At 40.2% G+C, this 14,632-nt stretch overlaps 1 protein-coding gene across 23 annotated transcripts in view; it reads right to left on the bottom strand.

Moving 5' to 3' along the window:
* The window catches only part of FHIT (fragile histidine triad diadenosine triphosphatase), a 1,710,176-nt gene that overhangs the window by 1,431,880 nt on the left and 263,664 nt on the right, over positions 1 to 14,632 (bottom strand). For 2 of the 23 annotated variants that reach the window (XR_011167576.1, XM_069084230.1), the window contains exon 1: positions 4,314 to 4,481. The exons of 12 other annotated variants lie outside the window; for them this stretch is intronic. Coding sequence is in view for 6 of the 11 variants with exons in the window: in XM_069084230.1 (XP_068940331.1) it covers positions 4,314 to 4,381 (68 nt within the window). In the remaining 5 variants the exon portion in view is untranslated. Of the gene's footprint in view, positions 1 to 4,313; positions 4,509 to 14,632 lie in introns of those variants that run through there. 9 more of the 23 variants (XM_069084221.1, XM_069084223.1, XR_011167575.1 and 6 more) reach the window with 8 other exon arrangements.

Genomic DNA, 14,632 nt, shown 5'->3' with positions numbered 1-14,632 from the left:
TTTTTTTTTTTTAAGCAAGGAGTCAAGCAGTTAATAGGCATTTATGAAGAACCTATCATGTGTCAACACTGGGCTAAGTGCTAGAGACAGAAAAAGGCGAGATACAGTCCCTGCCCCAGAGGGGCTCAGAGTCCAAGGGGGGAAACAACAAGCAAACAGATACATGCAAACAAGCTATTAGGAAAAATGGGAAATACTGAACACAGGGAAGGTACTGAAATTAAGAGGGGCTGGGGAAGGCTTTCTGAAGAAGACGGGGTTTTACTTGGAATTTAAAGGAAGCCAGGAAGGCAGGGGGTAGGGAGGATGAGGATGAGACTTTCAAACATGGGAGGGGGCAGCCAGAGAACATGCCCAGAGCAGAGGGGATGGAGGGTCTTATTTGTGGAACAATCAGAAGGCCAATGTTGCTGGAAATGAAGAGTATGTATCAAGCAGCATGACATATAAAGATTGGAAAGGTAGGAGCGGCCACAGCTATGAAGGACTTTGAATGCCAAAGGATGGAAAGGTGATTGGTAAAAAGGAATCATGGTTTCATAGACAGTCTTACTGTGTTCCTCTTCTTATATGAAATTTCTCATGCTGGTGACAGGGGCAGGGGAGGAAAGAGGGTGTTGGTTAACTATAGAATAAATAAATGAATACATAAATATTTTAAAATTGAAGTAATTTGGGGACCAGAGCTGAAAGGTCACCTCCTTAATATTTGTTGATGGAATAACTGAAAAGGAACAAGTTATTTTCATGGTTTATGGGTCTATACTAATTTATATCACCAAAGTGCCATTTCTGGATTAAATAATTCCACTCTCACTGATGAAAAACCAAAGGGCAAACACAGAGACCAAAAGATTCTTAATCCATCAACCAACAAGCTTTTGTTAGGGGCCAACTATGTGTGCCAGGCACTTTACTAGAAGCTAGGGAGAGAAAGACAAAAGAGAACCATTTCTTGTCCTCAAGGAACTTACAGGCTATAAGGAAGACAACACGTATATATGCAGATATAGTCAAAGCACATACAAAATAGAAGAGTAATAGAGTTGGTAAAGAAAGCCAGGCAGGAATGTCGGCGCACTTTGTACAAGAGGCTACCCCTGGCTGCTTGGGGGATCCCCTGCCCATTAATGCCTCAGCTTTCATCATTCATTGACATGAAGTACCATCTTACAGACAGGAGCATTGCTTTTTTGTGATCATGATGTACCTCGTTCACCTAAGGTTTTCCAGAAATAAAATCAACAAGCAGCAAGAGAATTTCTGAAGTGGAAGAGAAAATGTTTCAAATGCTCTAGCAGAAATCTCCACATAGCAGTTACAATGGGCTTGTAGCACAAAGAAATAACCAGGAAGAAATGATTTCACTTTTCTGATAGAGTACCAAACACACACACACACACACACACACACACACACACACAATGGAAAAATCATTATGTCCCAAAGAAAGGCATGAAAAACTGCCTTTTAGGCTGATCAGCCTAAAACATGCCTGAAGCAAATTTTTATGACCATATTATAATCCCCTGAAATTTAGCCCTGAGAGTTAGCTGTGAAAATATAACTCCACTAGAGCAGCCCTTATGCAGTACCTAGCATGGTGGAAAATGGAAGCAAATAAACTGTAACCCTCTAGACGAGTTATTCCAGAATTATGGGACCACTGAGTTGGAGGAGGGGACATAGAAGTCATCCAATGGAGCCCATATCTGACCAAGTGTCCTGGCTATACACCTGCTTGTCAGGTACGTTGTAAAGGGGACACCTCCCACTGGGCTGTGGCAGAGGGTAAGGAAGGTAGGGAAGTAGATGGAAGAATCAGTTACCACCTAAGGCAATCCATAGTTTCAAATAAATGTTAGATTTTTAAAAATTTACTTTATTTTATTATATACTATAATATATTATTATATTTATTTTTAATTTACTTTATTAATACTTTTTATATTAATATCTTGACCATTTTCATCTTTTGCCATTTGTGACAATTTGTTGTTAAAGTAATTTGGGGACCTGAGCTGAAAGGTCACCTCCTTAATATCTGTTGATTGAATAACTGAAAAGGAACAAGTTCTATTCATGGTTTATGAGTCTATGCTAATTTGCATAACTAAGGTGCCATTTCTGGCACCTCAGGGATATTTTGATTTGCATTTCTCTCATTTGTATTGATTTGAAATATTCTCTCTTATATATAACTACATGTGACATTATATATGATATACAATAAACATACATATGTGAGGTTATAAATGTAAATTAACATATATATAGACAGCTAGGAGATGCAGTGGATAAAGGCCAGGTTGGCCTGGAGTCTAAAAGATGCATCCTCCTGAGTTCAAATCTGTCCTCAGACTCTTAAAAGCTATGTGACCCTAGGCAAGTCATTTAACCCTGTTTGCCTTGCTTTCTCCATCTGTAAAATGAGCTGGAGAAGGAAATGAAATACTCCCAGTATCCTTGCCAAGAAAACCCCAAATGGGGCCATGAAAAGTCAGACATAACTGAAATGACTGAACAGCAATATATGTAAATATATTTACACAGATAGAGATTTTTATATGTGGTTGCTGATGGTTTGCAATACTTTCTGTGAACTCTTTATATCCTTTGCTCACTCGGAATGGTAGTCATACAATTAGTAAGTAAATATGAATAGTACTGGTTTTATGAAGTCCCCAGTATGAGAGTTCTCATTTGTGTGATTCATGATCTCTCAAAAGAGATTACCCTAACAATCTACACAGGAAAAACCAAGTGGATGGAGAATAACTATCATCCAGACTATGACATATGGTGGGAGGGGTCGCCCAGAGAGCTGGTCCATCAGTCCAAATATCCCAGGCAGGCATATGAAGAGCAAGGCAGGACAAAAACTGAAGAAGAGGAAGACAGCAGGCTAGATTCCATCAGCTGAAGCTACAATAAGACTGGATTGGGACTCAGAGGCACTGGGTTTGTGCCCCAATTCTGCTTACTCTGTGTTTTTAGTTTTAAGAACAACTTTGAGGGACTAAGAAATTTTGACTATTACAAATATCCAAAGTAACGACAAAGGACATATGAAGAAAGACACTTTCTGAATCCAGAAAAAGAACTGATAGAAATATGTATGGGATGGCTTTTACATATATCCATATCTGTGTCTAATGGTAGCTATCTCTAGGGAGGGGGTAGGGAAAGAGGAGGGCAGAAGAAAAGTAAAAAACCTCACATGATAACTATATTATTATAGAATTAAAAGAAATAGCAAACATTACATAATAGATTTGCAGTTTCACATAGAATCATCTTTTTTTTTCCATTCTACTGTTATGGAAATGCTTATTTTATTTCTTAAGGTCAGAGTAAAATACGTTTTTAAAAAAATCACTAAATCTCTTTAGGCCTCAGATTCCTCTTCTGTAAAATAAAGGACTGGATGGTTTCCAAAGTCCTTAGGAGCTCCAGATCTAGCATGGTTTTCATTCTGGGTTTCATTCCAGAGCTCTTCTCAATGTGCCTCATTGTCTTTTAAGACAATTCAGTATGAAAGTCTGAACCAATATGCTGGTGCACAAAAGACCACCTATTTCAGCCCTATGCTACACTACGTATGCTGTCATTTATTCACCATGGCCTCATGTTGTTCCCAAATTATTTCATCTTCCCAACAATTCTAGAAGTTCCAGAGGGCAGCGGTCACGTTGGGCAGCCCTGCCACTTTCCTTCCAGTGCCTATTACATTGCTATAGTGCTATGGAATAAAGTAGCAGCAATATTAGCTTCAACTCTTATTATCTGTGCAATCCTTGGCAAATTATTTCTCCTGCCCTTGTCTCAGTTTTATAATGTATAACATATGGAAGATGATATTTGTACTACATAACTGTGAGTAAAATGCACATGATATATTTTATTTTATATATTATACTTCGCATAACATAACATACTCAAATAAACAATACTATTACATATTTATATGACATAAATTATGTATATAATTATAGTGAAGACGATTATATCTTCCCAATTAAAAGCTATGGGTCATGATCAGACCAAGGACATTCTTTCTGCCCAACACTATGGAAAAGTACTTTCTTCTCTTAAAATGTGTCCTTACTGAGACACCATGCATACAGTAGGTACTCAGTAAATGCTCCTAGTTACCCCGTTTCAGTCATCCTTCACACTTCACTCCCCTTCAACTCCGACATACAATTGGTTGCCAAGTCTGATCGATTCTACATATGCAGCCTTTCTCATACCTTCTCCTTTTCTCTACTCCCGTGGCCACTGTCTCAATCCAAGCCCTCATTTCATCTTACCTGCACAGCTGCAATAACCTTCTCATTTTTCCTCTTCTTGTCCTCGGTCTCTTGCCTCTCCGATCCATCCTCCATGCAGCTGCTGAAGTGATTTCCCTAAAGCACAGGTCTAATCATGTCACTGGCTTGCTCAAAAAGACTCCCTTCTGCCTTAGAGATAAAATACAAGCGCTTGTTTTTATTTTTCTTTTTAATCATTTAAAGCCCTTCACAGTCTGGTTCCAAGCTATCTATCCAGACTGACTGCACATTACTCCCTCCCATACAATACACATTCCAGTAAAACTAGCCAATTTGCTTTCTCCTTGTACATGTTATTCTACCTCCCATCTTCATGCCTTTTCTGGGATTCTCTCACCACTCACTTCCATCTCTTGGAGTATCGACTTCCCTTCCAGGCTCTGGTTAAGGGCCATTATCTATCAAGAATCCCTTCCTAGCAATCTGGAACTATGCCCAAAAGGTTATAAAACTGTGCATACCCTTTGACCCAGCCATACCACCACTAGGCTTTTATCGCAAAGAGATTTTTTAAAAAAGGAAAAGGACCTTTATGTACAAAGATATTTATAACAGCTCTTTTAGAGGTAGCAAAATAATTGTAAATTGAAGGGACATTCATCAGTTGGAGAATGGCTGAACAAGTTGTGGTATATGATTGTGATGAAATACTATTGTGCTATAAGAAGTGATAAGTAGGATGATTTCAGAAAAACCTAGAAAGACTTACATGAATTGATGAAAAGTGAAGTGAACAGAACCAGGCGAACACTGTACATAGTAACAGCAATATGGTACAATTATCAACTTTGAAAGACAGTTATTCTCATCAATATAAAGATCCAAGACAACTTCAAAGGACTTATGATGGAAAATGCCATGCACCTTTGGAGAAAGGGCTGATAAAATCTGAATTCAGATAGAAGCATACTATTTTTTTACTTACTTTATTTTGCGTGTGTAGTTTCTTTTTTGGGTCTGTTTTCTTTCACAACATGATTAATATGGAAATATGTTTTGCATGACTGCACTCATATAAACTATTTCAAATTGCCTGCCATCTCAGGGAGGGAGGAAGGAAGAGAACTCAGAATTCAAAATTCTAAAAAATAAGTGTTTAAAAATTGTTTTGGCATATAATTGGAAAAAATGTTAAAAGGTCCCTCCTTCCTCCCTGAGCTGTTAATGCTTGGCTCCCTGAAATTGCTTGCAAATTTTGATTTGTTTTGTATTGCCTTATCTCTGTCATGTTTGCAGCAGAATGTAAGATTCTTGAGGGTAGGGACTGTTCTTTATCTGTCTCTGCATCCCCACCACAGCACAGAGTCAAGCTCACAGCTGGTGCTTACTAAATGCTTATTGAATTAAGGTGAATTAAAGCTCAATTTAAGAAGGTTGATCCAATAATAATAATACAAGACTGTGAACCACCCAGAGAAATAAACCACTTGCCTATGAAATCGTGGCTTAACTACCTCCATTAAAACCCTGCAATCTCACTGAAAGCAAGCTAGGAATAATTAAATCATATCAACTCTCCAGTTTACCAACACACAGCAGCTGTATCCATAAAAGTGAATAAATAATTCAAGCTCTCCATTTGCACAATCTTCATGAAGTTGGCAGCATGTTGCTTGGGTGACTGAGTGATTACTCCTGGATAGACCTGTAGTCCAGGCCCTAGACTCAGAGTCTGGGACCACGGACTGATGGCTGGCCCACCTGGCCAAACTAGGCACAATTAGCGGAAGTGAAAAATTAAACTTACAGTCAGGAAAGTCTTCCTAAAAATGAGAGCAGTCCCAACATGCGAAGAAGGCTGCCTCGAGAGATAATGGGCCCCCTTTCACTGCAGGTGCTCCAGCAAAGAATAGATGACCATGTGTCAGGGATGTCGAAGGCAGGATACTTTCTCCACATATGGGTTGGATTAATTGGCCTCCTTCAAACTCTGAGATTCTGTTTGTCTGTATTCAAGAATGCCTTTGATAGGGGTGGCTAGGTGGCACAGTGAACAGAGCACTGGCCCTGGTGTCAGGAGGTCCTGAGTTCAAATCCGACCTCAGACACTTAACACAAAAACTAGCCATGTGACCTTGGGCAAGTCACCTAACTCCAACTGCTTTCCAAAAAGCTAAAAAAAAAAAAGAATGCCTTTGATCTGGGAGCCAACCCTCAAACCCAGAATCCCACAAATCTCTCTGTTTTAAGATTTAAAATTTAACATTGACAAAAGGAATGCCATGGGCCACTAGTGAATGATTTAAATTGGATTTTAAATATATTAACAAATGTTTTGTTATTTTGAAAACATACCTCCGTTCTCTTTTACCTAACATGACTTTCCCTACTTTTAGGTTCAAAAATAGTTTGAGATAAAGTTCCCATGGTGCCAGTTTCTACACAATACTCTCACCATATCCTTTCTACCCCTTCACACCCTTCTATTCTCAGGATAGAAAATGTTCAACTTAGAAGCTTCATCTCCTAATTTAATAGAAAATTTCGGAGCTGGGAAGAGGCTCATAGAATATCAAATCCAACACATACCAAAAAAGGAACATCTTCAACAACACACCCACATCATCTTTTGTCTGGTATCATCTGAAGACCATCAATGAGGAGATCCCATTGCCTTCAATCTTCAGATAGCTCTAATTGTTGAAATTTTAAAGTAGTTTTTAAAATAATTTAAGCAATTTAAAGTATCATAGTTTTTATTATAAATTATAAAAGCAAATAATTTAAAGTATTAAAAAAAAGTTGTTTTACCCTTATATCAAGCCTATATTTCCCTAACTATGACCCTAACTTTATCCAGTTTTCCCTGAAGTTACTGGCTAGACTTGCTACCTTCTAGGGTTTCCCTAACACCTAGAAATATGAAAAGCTAAAGCCTACCTCCTTGAAGGCTGTCTCTGAAAATACCAGGTGCCATGATAAATTACTAAACAACATGGTGACCCAAACCCTGGAATCCCTATAACATTCCTATTATAACGTCAGTCCTCACAACTTACCTGAAACTTTTATTTGATGTCAAGATCCACTTGGGGTCTGAGATTTGGATTTGGATCAGCAGAGATACTGCAAAAGGCCTTCTCTTTCCTAGTCTTTGCCTTGGTCAATGAAGAGAGGAAGAATTCAACAAAATGAACTCAACAAACATTAGGCACAGTCTACATGCCAGGCATTCTGTGTTGTTGCTTTTCAGCCGTTCAGCCATTTCCAACTCTTTGTGACCCTATATGGGGTTTTCTTGGCAAAGATACTGGAGAGGTTTGCCATTTCCTTCTCCAGCAGATTAAGGCAAATAGAGGTTAAGTGACTTGCCCAGGGTTACACAGCTAGAACTCAGATCTTCCTAACTCCAGGCCCAGCACTCCATCCACTAAGCTGTCTGGATGCCTCCAGACACTCTATACTGAGCATACAAAGTCAAAAAATGGAACAGCCCTGCCCTTTCACAAGTGATATACTTACATGTAAGAACTTGCCAAGACAAAGATGTGACGGACTCAAGATGAAGAATGAGACACACATTTTTGGAAGTGGTCAATATGAGAATATGTTTTGCTTGACCAAGCATATCCATTACAAGGGTTTTTTGTTTTGTTTTCAAATATATGTGGAGAGGTGGGATAGGAAAAAAAAAGCAATGCTTGTTAATTTAAACATAAAATTTAGTTTACAAAAGTATGTGTCATGGTACACTTAGCACCTACATCTATCTTCACACTCAAAAATCTTTCTTCTTTTCTTTCCAGAAGCAGATTAAAGAGATGTAGCATCTATGAGATTATATATATATATATATATATATATACACACACACATATATATGAGATATACAGATTATATATATATATTTTATATATATGTATATGTATATAATTATTTGTAAAACATAAGTCACTATATAAAGACAATTCTTATTACTGTTATTGTTATCATTATCATTACAATTTCTCCTCCCACCAACAGGTCCCTGACTTTCTGCCACTCCAGTCTGTAAAAGGAGAAGGGAACATTCTGTTTCCTTTTTCTGGCTTCTTTAGGAGAAGCCGCCCTCCCTCTTCCTTAATCTAAGTAGACTTAGCTCAGGTTGCCCCTAGCAATAGTTTCAGGTTTTGACTCCCTTTACAAACTGCCTCAGGAGGAAATGTCTTCAAGTTTCAGCATCTCTTAGAATTGAACAGAAGATGAAGTGGAAGAATTAAACGAATCCTCTAATTAGCGGCCTGGCTAAGTGTAGGGTGGAATGCAGCCATCAGGCACTAGCTACTATTAGCCTATTAGCCAGACTCGTAGTGTCTGCAGAGGAATAAAAGACCTGGAAACCAGAGGCAGTCCCACCTTGTGAGAAGAGTAAAGCCCATCCCTATAAGAGAGGCACCTTCTCTCCTCCATCAGTGGGGTCTAGAGTAGGAAAAAAAGGAGTAGAGCTTGGATTGTTTGAAAGTGATTTACTTCGTGTATAATGTATATCAAATCACTTACCATTCTCAGGGGGGAGAGGCAGGCAAGAGGGAGAGAATTCGGAACGCAAAATTTTTTTAAAAGAATGTTAAAATTTGTTTCTACACGTAATTGGGAAAAAAATAAAATATTCTTCAAAAAGTGATTTGCCTGTTCAATGAATCGCAGAATCTCAGAGTCAGAAGGGACCTTAGCAGCTGTGTCCAGTGGCATGCTGGCAAATGTTTAACCCCTACTAATCCCTTGCATGTAGCTTGTTCCTCCATAGCTCTCTGAATTTGAAGTCAGAGGACTTGGGTTTGAATCTTGGCTTGGCTCCATCCTGAGGCCTCAGTCACTGACACATAGTGCTTAAAAACGCTTGTTAATTGACTTACTGATGAAAAAATTAAAAACAATATACTACATGAGATCATCTCCAGTTCCGATCTTTAGAAATGACTCAACATTCTCCCTCTCCAACAACAGCCTGAAGGAGACATAGAAGGCTGCAGGAGTTTTAGAGTGTTCCAATATAGAACCTGTGGATGTGTTTGGACTCTTTGTAGGAGAAGTCTGGTATAAATTCAAGGTGCTGCTGAGGTTGTTAATCACTGCCTCCTTTAGGCCTCCTGGAGGCCTTCTCATCCTTCTTTTTACGGTCCATGTCCCCACAAATATAAATTGTGGCTAATGAATCACTGAGCTGTACAAAAGCATGGCCTGCACACACAGGGAGCTGGGGGAAACCAAGCCTGCTGGAAATATCTCCCTCATTTTTTTATCCTAGTAATCTTGTCTAAGTTCTTCAAGGAAATCAGGAGATTTTCACCACACACACACACACGCGCGCGTGCACGATCTTTTCTTGGCAAATGTATTTTGAAGAGGAAAGCTTTGCAATGAACTCTTTAATTTTTGCTTAAAAAGTCTGGGGAAAGGAATCACTCTGGTGTTCATGCTTTTGGTGATCTCCAGGAAGGAGAATTAGTTTTGAACTGTGATAATTGCAGGCCCAGGGATATAATCATCCCAAGCACCACTTCTGACTTGCTTGCGAGCCCTATAAATTCTGTTTTACTGTTTCTAGTTCACTCAAAGTTGGCAAGATATTTAACAGTGCAGCTGACATTGAAGTGAAATCTTGGGAAGATGGAATCGGGTAAACAGGCTTCTTGATATCACGCTTTTTGTTTTTATTTTCTGAAGAGACGCAAAGATTTGAAAAGGTGGAGTGATAATGGAGGATCTGGACAGGCTTCTCAACTTCAGAAGGGCCTTCAGTACCCACCCCGACCAACCCATACCCATACAAATTTTCCTTAACAACACCCCTGGGAAAGAGTCTTCTAGCCTTTGCTTGTAAGCTTCCAGTGAAAGGGAACCAACGGCCTCCTCCATTGGCCTTCATCACTTTGGGATGGTGTTAATTGTGAGGAAAGGATGATTTTTTTGGTTTGGGGTTTTATTTTCCCTTATATCAAACACACATCTGCCTCTTTGCAACCTTGATCTAGAGGTCCTCTTTGGGACCAATCAGTCAACATGCATTTATTAAATAGTTACTAGGTTCCAAGTTCTATGCTGGGCACTGGGCATACAGACAAAAAGTCACTCCTTACCTCAAGGAGCCCACATTCTATTGTCCAAAGAGAATAAATTAAATCCAATTTCTCTGGAACAGCCCCTCAAATATCTGAAGATGGTTATCATGTCCCATCCTGCCTCAGCCTCCAAGGCTTCTCTTTTCCAGGGCAATGTCCCCAATTTCTTGAATGGATCTTCATGTGGAATGTTCCTAAGGCCTTGGACCATCTCTGTCATCCTCCTCTGGACACTTCTCAAACACTGCCTAAAGGGAAAGGCAATCTTCCCAGGAGAAAATACTGTGGACCAGCCTCTTCTCAGGCAGCCTGAGATCCCCCCATTAGCAATTCTGGCCACTCTGCCAGAGCTGCCTCAAACTGAACTTCCAATCCACTAAACACAGCAGGGCAGTTCCAAATGGGCCGCTACTCAGCCAGGCCTGCACCGTCCTCTGCTTGTGAACCCAAGCCTAACACTCTTCATTGATCCCTATAAAATTTCACAGCATTAGATTCAAGCCAACGTTACGGCCTATGGCAGCAATTCTCAGAGGGTGACCCAGGGCCTCCTATGGGTCTCTGAGACTTTTTCTGGGCATCCACAAGACTAAAATTATTTTTATAATAACACAAAGATGTTTTGTGGTTTATGTATGAGTATAGTTTATAGATGACAGTAAACATCAGCAGGTATAACTCATATAAACAAAATCACTTTGGGGGTCAATCCTCAAAAATTTCAAAGACTATAAACAGGTCCCGAGATCAAAAAGTTTGAGGACTGCTAGTCTACGGGGATCTTTTATGGATCCTGACTCTGGCTTCTGGCAAGTCAGCTGCCTTCCCCAGCATTCTGTCAATATGCAAACATGATATGCTCATTCATGACAAATGAGGAAACTGAGGCTGAGAGACCAAGAATGAACAGGGCCAGACTCTAGCAGAGGTAATTTGGTGTCCCCCTGCCAATTCTCCCACGATTGTGAGAAATAGACTTTTTTAATATTTAAGCAACAAACTGGTCGCAGGGTGGCATGAAATATGAAATCCAACAAGCTCTCCACCTGCTGAACATTATAACCTGAGAGAACAAGCAAAAGAGAACTTAGCCCATGCCCGGCATGGCCAAGGGGCTCAGTAAACAGCTGCTGAACCAACAGAATATGAAATCCTGATGTACTTATAAACTGCAGGAGTATTCACGTTGCTAAGTGGGATCCCTTCTCTGGGATCCGTTTCCACTAAAATGCTGCCTTGCTGCCTGCTGGGACAGAGTGTGTTGGGAGTCCCAAGAGAGGCTGGAAGGTCTTCCAATGCTGGGGCAGCCAAGGTAAACTGGAAGAGGTTTTCCACCAGAGCAGTCACAGGAAAAAGAATACTTAGTCACAGCAAAGCTCTGAGGACATTTCCTCAATCATACAGGGGTAGAAATCTACATTGATGCAAGGGCTACCCATCCTCAGGACAACCTAAGACATTGAAGTGCTGGGACCTGACTTATCGTCCAGGAGGGAAAGATGGGCCATTGTCAAGGGCTCAGAGGTCAAAGATTATTAAATTATACAGCGGAGGGAGATTCTATCCAGTTTGGTGCTGAGTGAGATTTCTAACCGGCACTGTCACCATTACCACCATCACCCAAAGTGTAGGGTTTGGTGTGTATTTGCCTAAAAGTCAGTCTCTGTCCCTCCAGGGTCTCTCTTCTCCTGTTCATGCCCCATGTTGCTACTAAATTGATATTACTACATATTACATGATATTAGTAGATATTGGTAACTGATCACGTTACTGCTGATGAAGCTTCACTCATTCCCTCCCTCCCTTGTTTGGGGAGATTCCAGCGGCTCTCCAAATAAGCTTTCATGTATTTGTTTAATCTATTGATATTTACTATACTATAATCTATTATTTACTAGTAATATTACTAATATTTACTGTATTACAAATTAGAATGTATTATAAAAACAGTTTATAATACATTTCTCTAAAGAGTTTACACACCTTCACAGTGTGATTGAAGCCTGATTTCTTTTCCACCCTCATTCCAAACTGCCCTATTTATTTTTTTTCTGTGCACAATCTTTCCTGGCCTTCGAAGAGGCTCTCTCCCTTGCCTGGACCATACCCTCCGCTAACGTCTTCCTCGTGGAGGCCTTAGCCCTCTTCAAGGCTGAGCTCAAGTGCCAACTTTTACAGGAGGCCTTTTCGGATCTTCCTAATCGCTAGCATTCTTCTCCCCACCCCAAATTATTGTGGACTTACTTTATCAGAACACAATGTCTGCTGATCTGTGGACATGTGGCTTTCCCCCAGTGGAATGCAGAAGCCACTGTTTTTCTTACATCGCAGGATGCTCAGACATGATGTTTCACACACAGTCAATGCTCAATAAATGTTTGTCGACTTGAGATGAATTCAGTTGTACAGACCCACAATTCCATTTGTACAGGAAACTCCCATGGTGGAAACTCCCTTCATGCATATAGATTTGGGACTAACTCATAACTCATCACCTTAGAGAGCTTCCTGAGTCCGAAGAACGTAAGTGACTTCCCTAAAGTCACAAGAGCCAGTATGAGGAAGAACCCAGGCCTTAGGTGGTGCTATAGTAGATAAGAGTACCAGGCCTGGACTCAGAAAGACTTATTGCCTCAGACACTTACTACCTGTGTGACCCCGGGCAAGTCACTTAACCCTGTTTGCCTCAGTTTCCTCATCTATAAAATGAGCTGGAGAAAGAAATGGCAAACCCCTCCAGTATCTTTGCCAAGAAAACCCCCAATGGGGTCACTAAGTGTTAGAGACGACTAAAATTGATTTAAAAGAAGAAAAAAAAACATCCTCCATCCAATACATCAGGGTGACTCTCATTATTTTTAGAATAAACAATTTGCTGACACTTCACAGTTAAGTAACTACGCCCTTGGAGTATCCCCCAGAGTGAAACTGAGACCCTGAAATAAAAAATTCACATGCACTCTCACCAACCCATCAGAGCCAGAGATACAGATAGAGAGACAGTAAAAGAATACATGGAAGGGGAAGAAAGGAACAAACATTTATTAAGTGCCTACTGCGTACACTGTGCCAAGTATGTTAGCAACATTATTTCATTTCATCCTCACAACAACCCTGGGAGCAAAGTACTGTTGTTATCTCCATTTTCCAGTTGAAGAAACAGAGGCAGAAAGGAGTGAAGTGACTTACTCAGGGTCACACAGCTAGAATCTGAGTTCACATCTGAACTCAAGTCTCCTACTTCTACCAAATCGTTCTACTGAGCAGAACAACATCTCAAGAAACCAGTAAACTTTGGTCGTTTGCTCTAAGACTTGCCCCAACATTTCCATCTGAAAAACAGAGATGACATCAGTATTCTTAGATAATGTTCATCTTCCATTAAAAAAAAGAAAGGAGTCAGAAGAAATATATAGATCAATGAGATAATATGCATAAATATAGATTTCTAAGATGACATGTACGATTTTGGTAGCTGGGAATAACAAACGTACTGTTAAAATAGCAGCAGAAAACGGCTGCGGCCAAGAGAGTGGGCCTGTGTTTTATTCTCTCAAGAAATCATGGCCGCGGGCCTCCTACGGCTACCTGGCCTAGATGCTAATTCCATGGGAGGGAGGCCAAGTGTTTGCCCAGCAAAACGCTGCCAACTCACTCAGAAGCTGGGTTTGGGGCATTTTAGGGTAATGTTTTTATGCTCCGTAAACTCAGCTTTTCTGTATCTTCTAAGCTGATTCACTTTCCCTTTTTAACATATAGATGTGATATTACACAATTACATATAAAATGAATACACAGTAACTTGGGGGCAGAGGGGAAACTTTCCCTTGTAAAGGCTTCATTAAGAGGCTTTGAACTGAATTTTAGAGGAAAAGAGGAATTCCACACAGTGGAGGTGAGGAGTGAGCACATCCCAGGCAGGAGAGATGGACACACAGACAGAAGACAGGAGGTTATGTTGTCAGGAAGAGCGAAAGGGCCGCTCTGACTGAACCAAAGAGCGATGCCTAAAAATGAGGCTGGGAAGCTAGGCCAGGCCTGACTTCTGAGTGGTGCTAAAAGCCAAGCAAGAGAGATGGCAGCTGATCCTAACGGTAATCAGGAGCCATCATTCATTCATGCAGTAAATGCTTACTAAGTGCCTGCTGTTTATTACTATTAATTATTATTCTTATCACTAGCATTACATTTATTATGACCTACTGTATCTATTAAGTGGCACCGTGCTAAGCACTAGAAATACAAAAAGAGGCAAAA

Source organism: Petaurus breviceps, unplaced genomic scaffold, assembly GCF_028583685.1.
Source record: "Petaurus breviceps papuanus isolate PSGF00001 unplaced genomic scaffold, PetGlider_PUasm1.0 174, whole genome shotgun sequence".
In the NCBI taxonomy this organism is placed as follows: Eukaryota; Metazoa; Chordata; class Mammalia; order Diprotodontia; family Petauridae; genus Petaurus; species Petaurus breviceps.
This window is presented reverse-complemented; position numbering and strand designations above follow the sequence as displayed.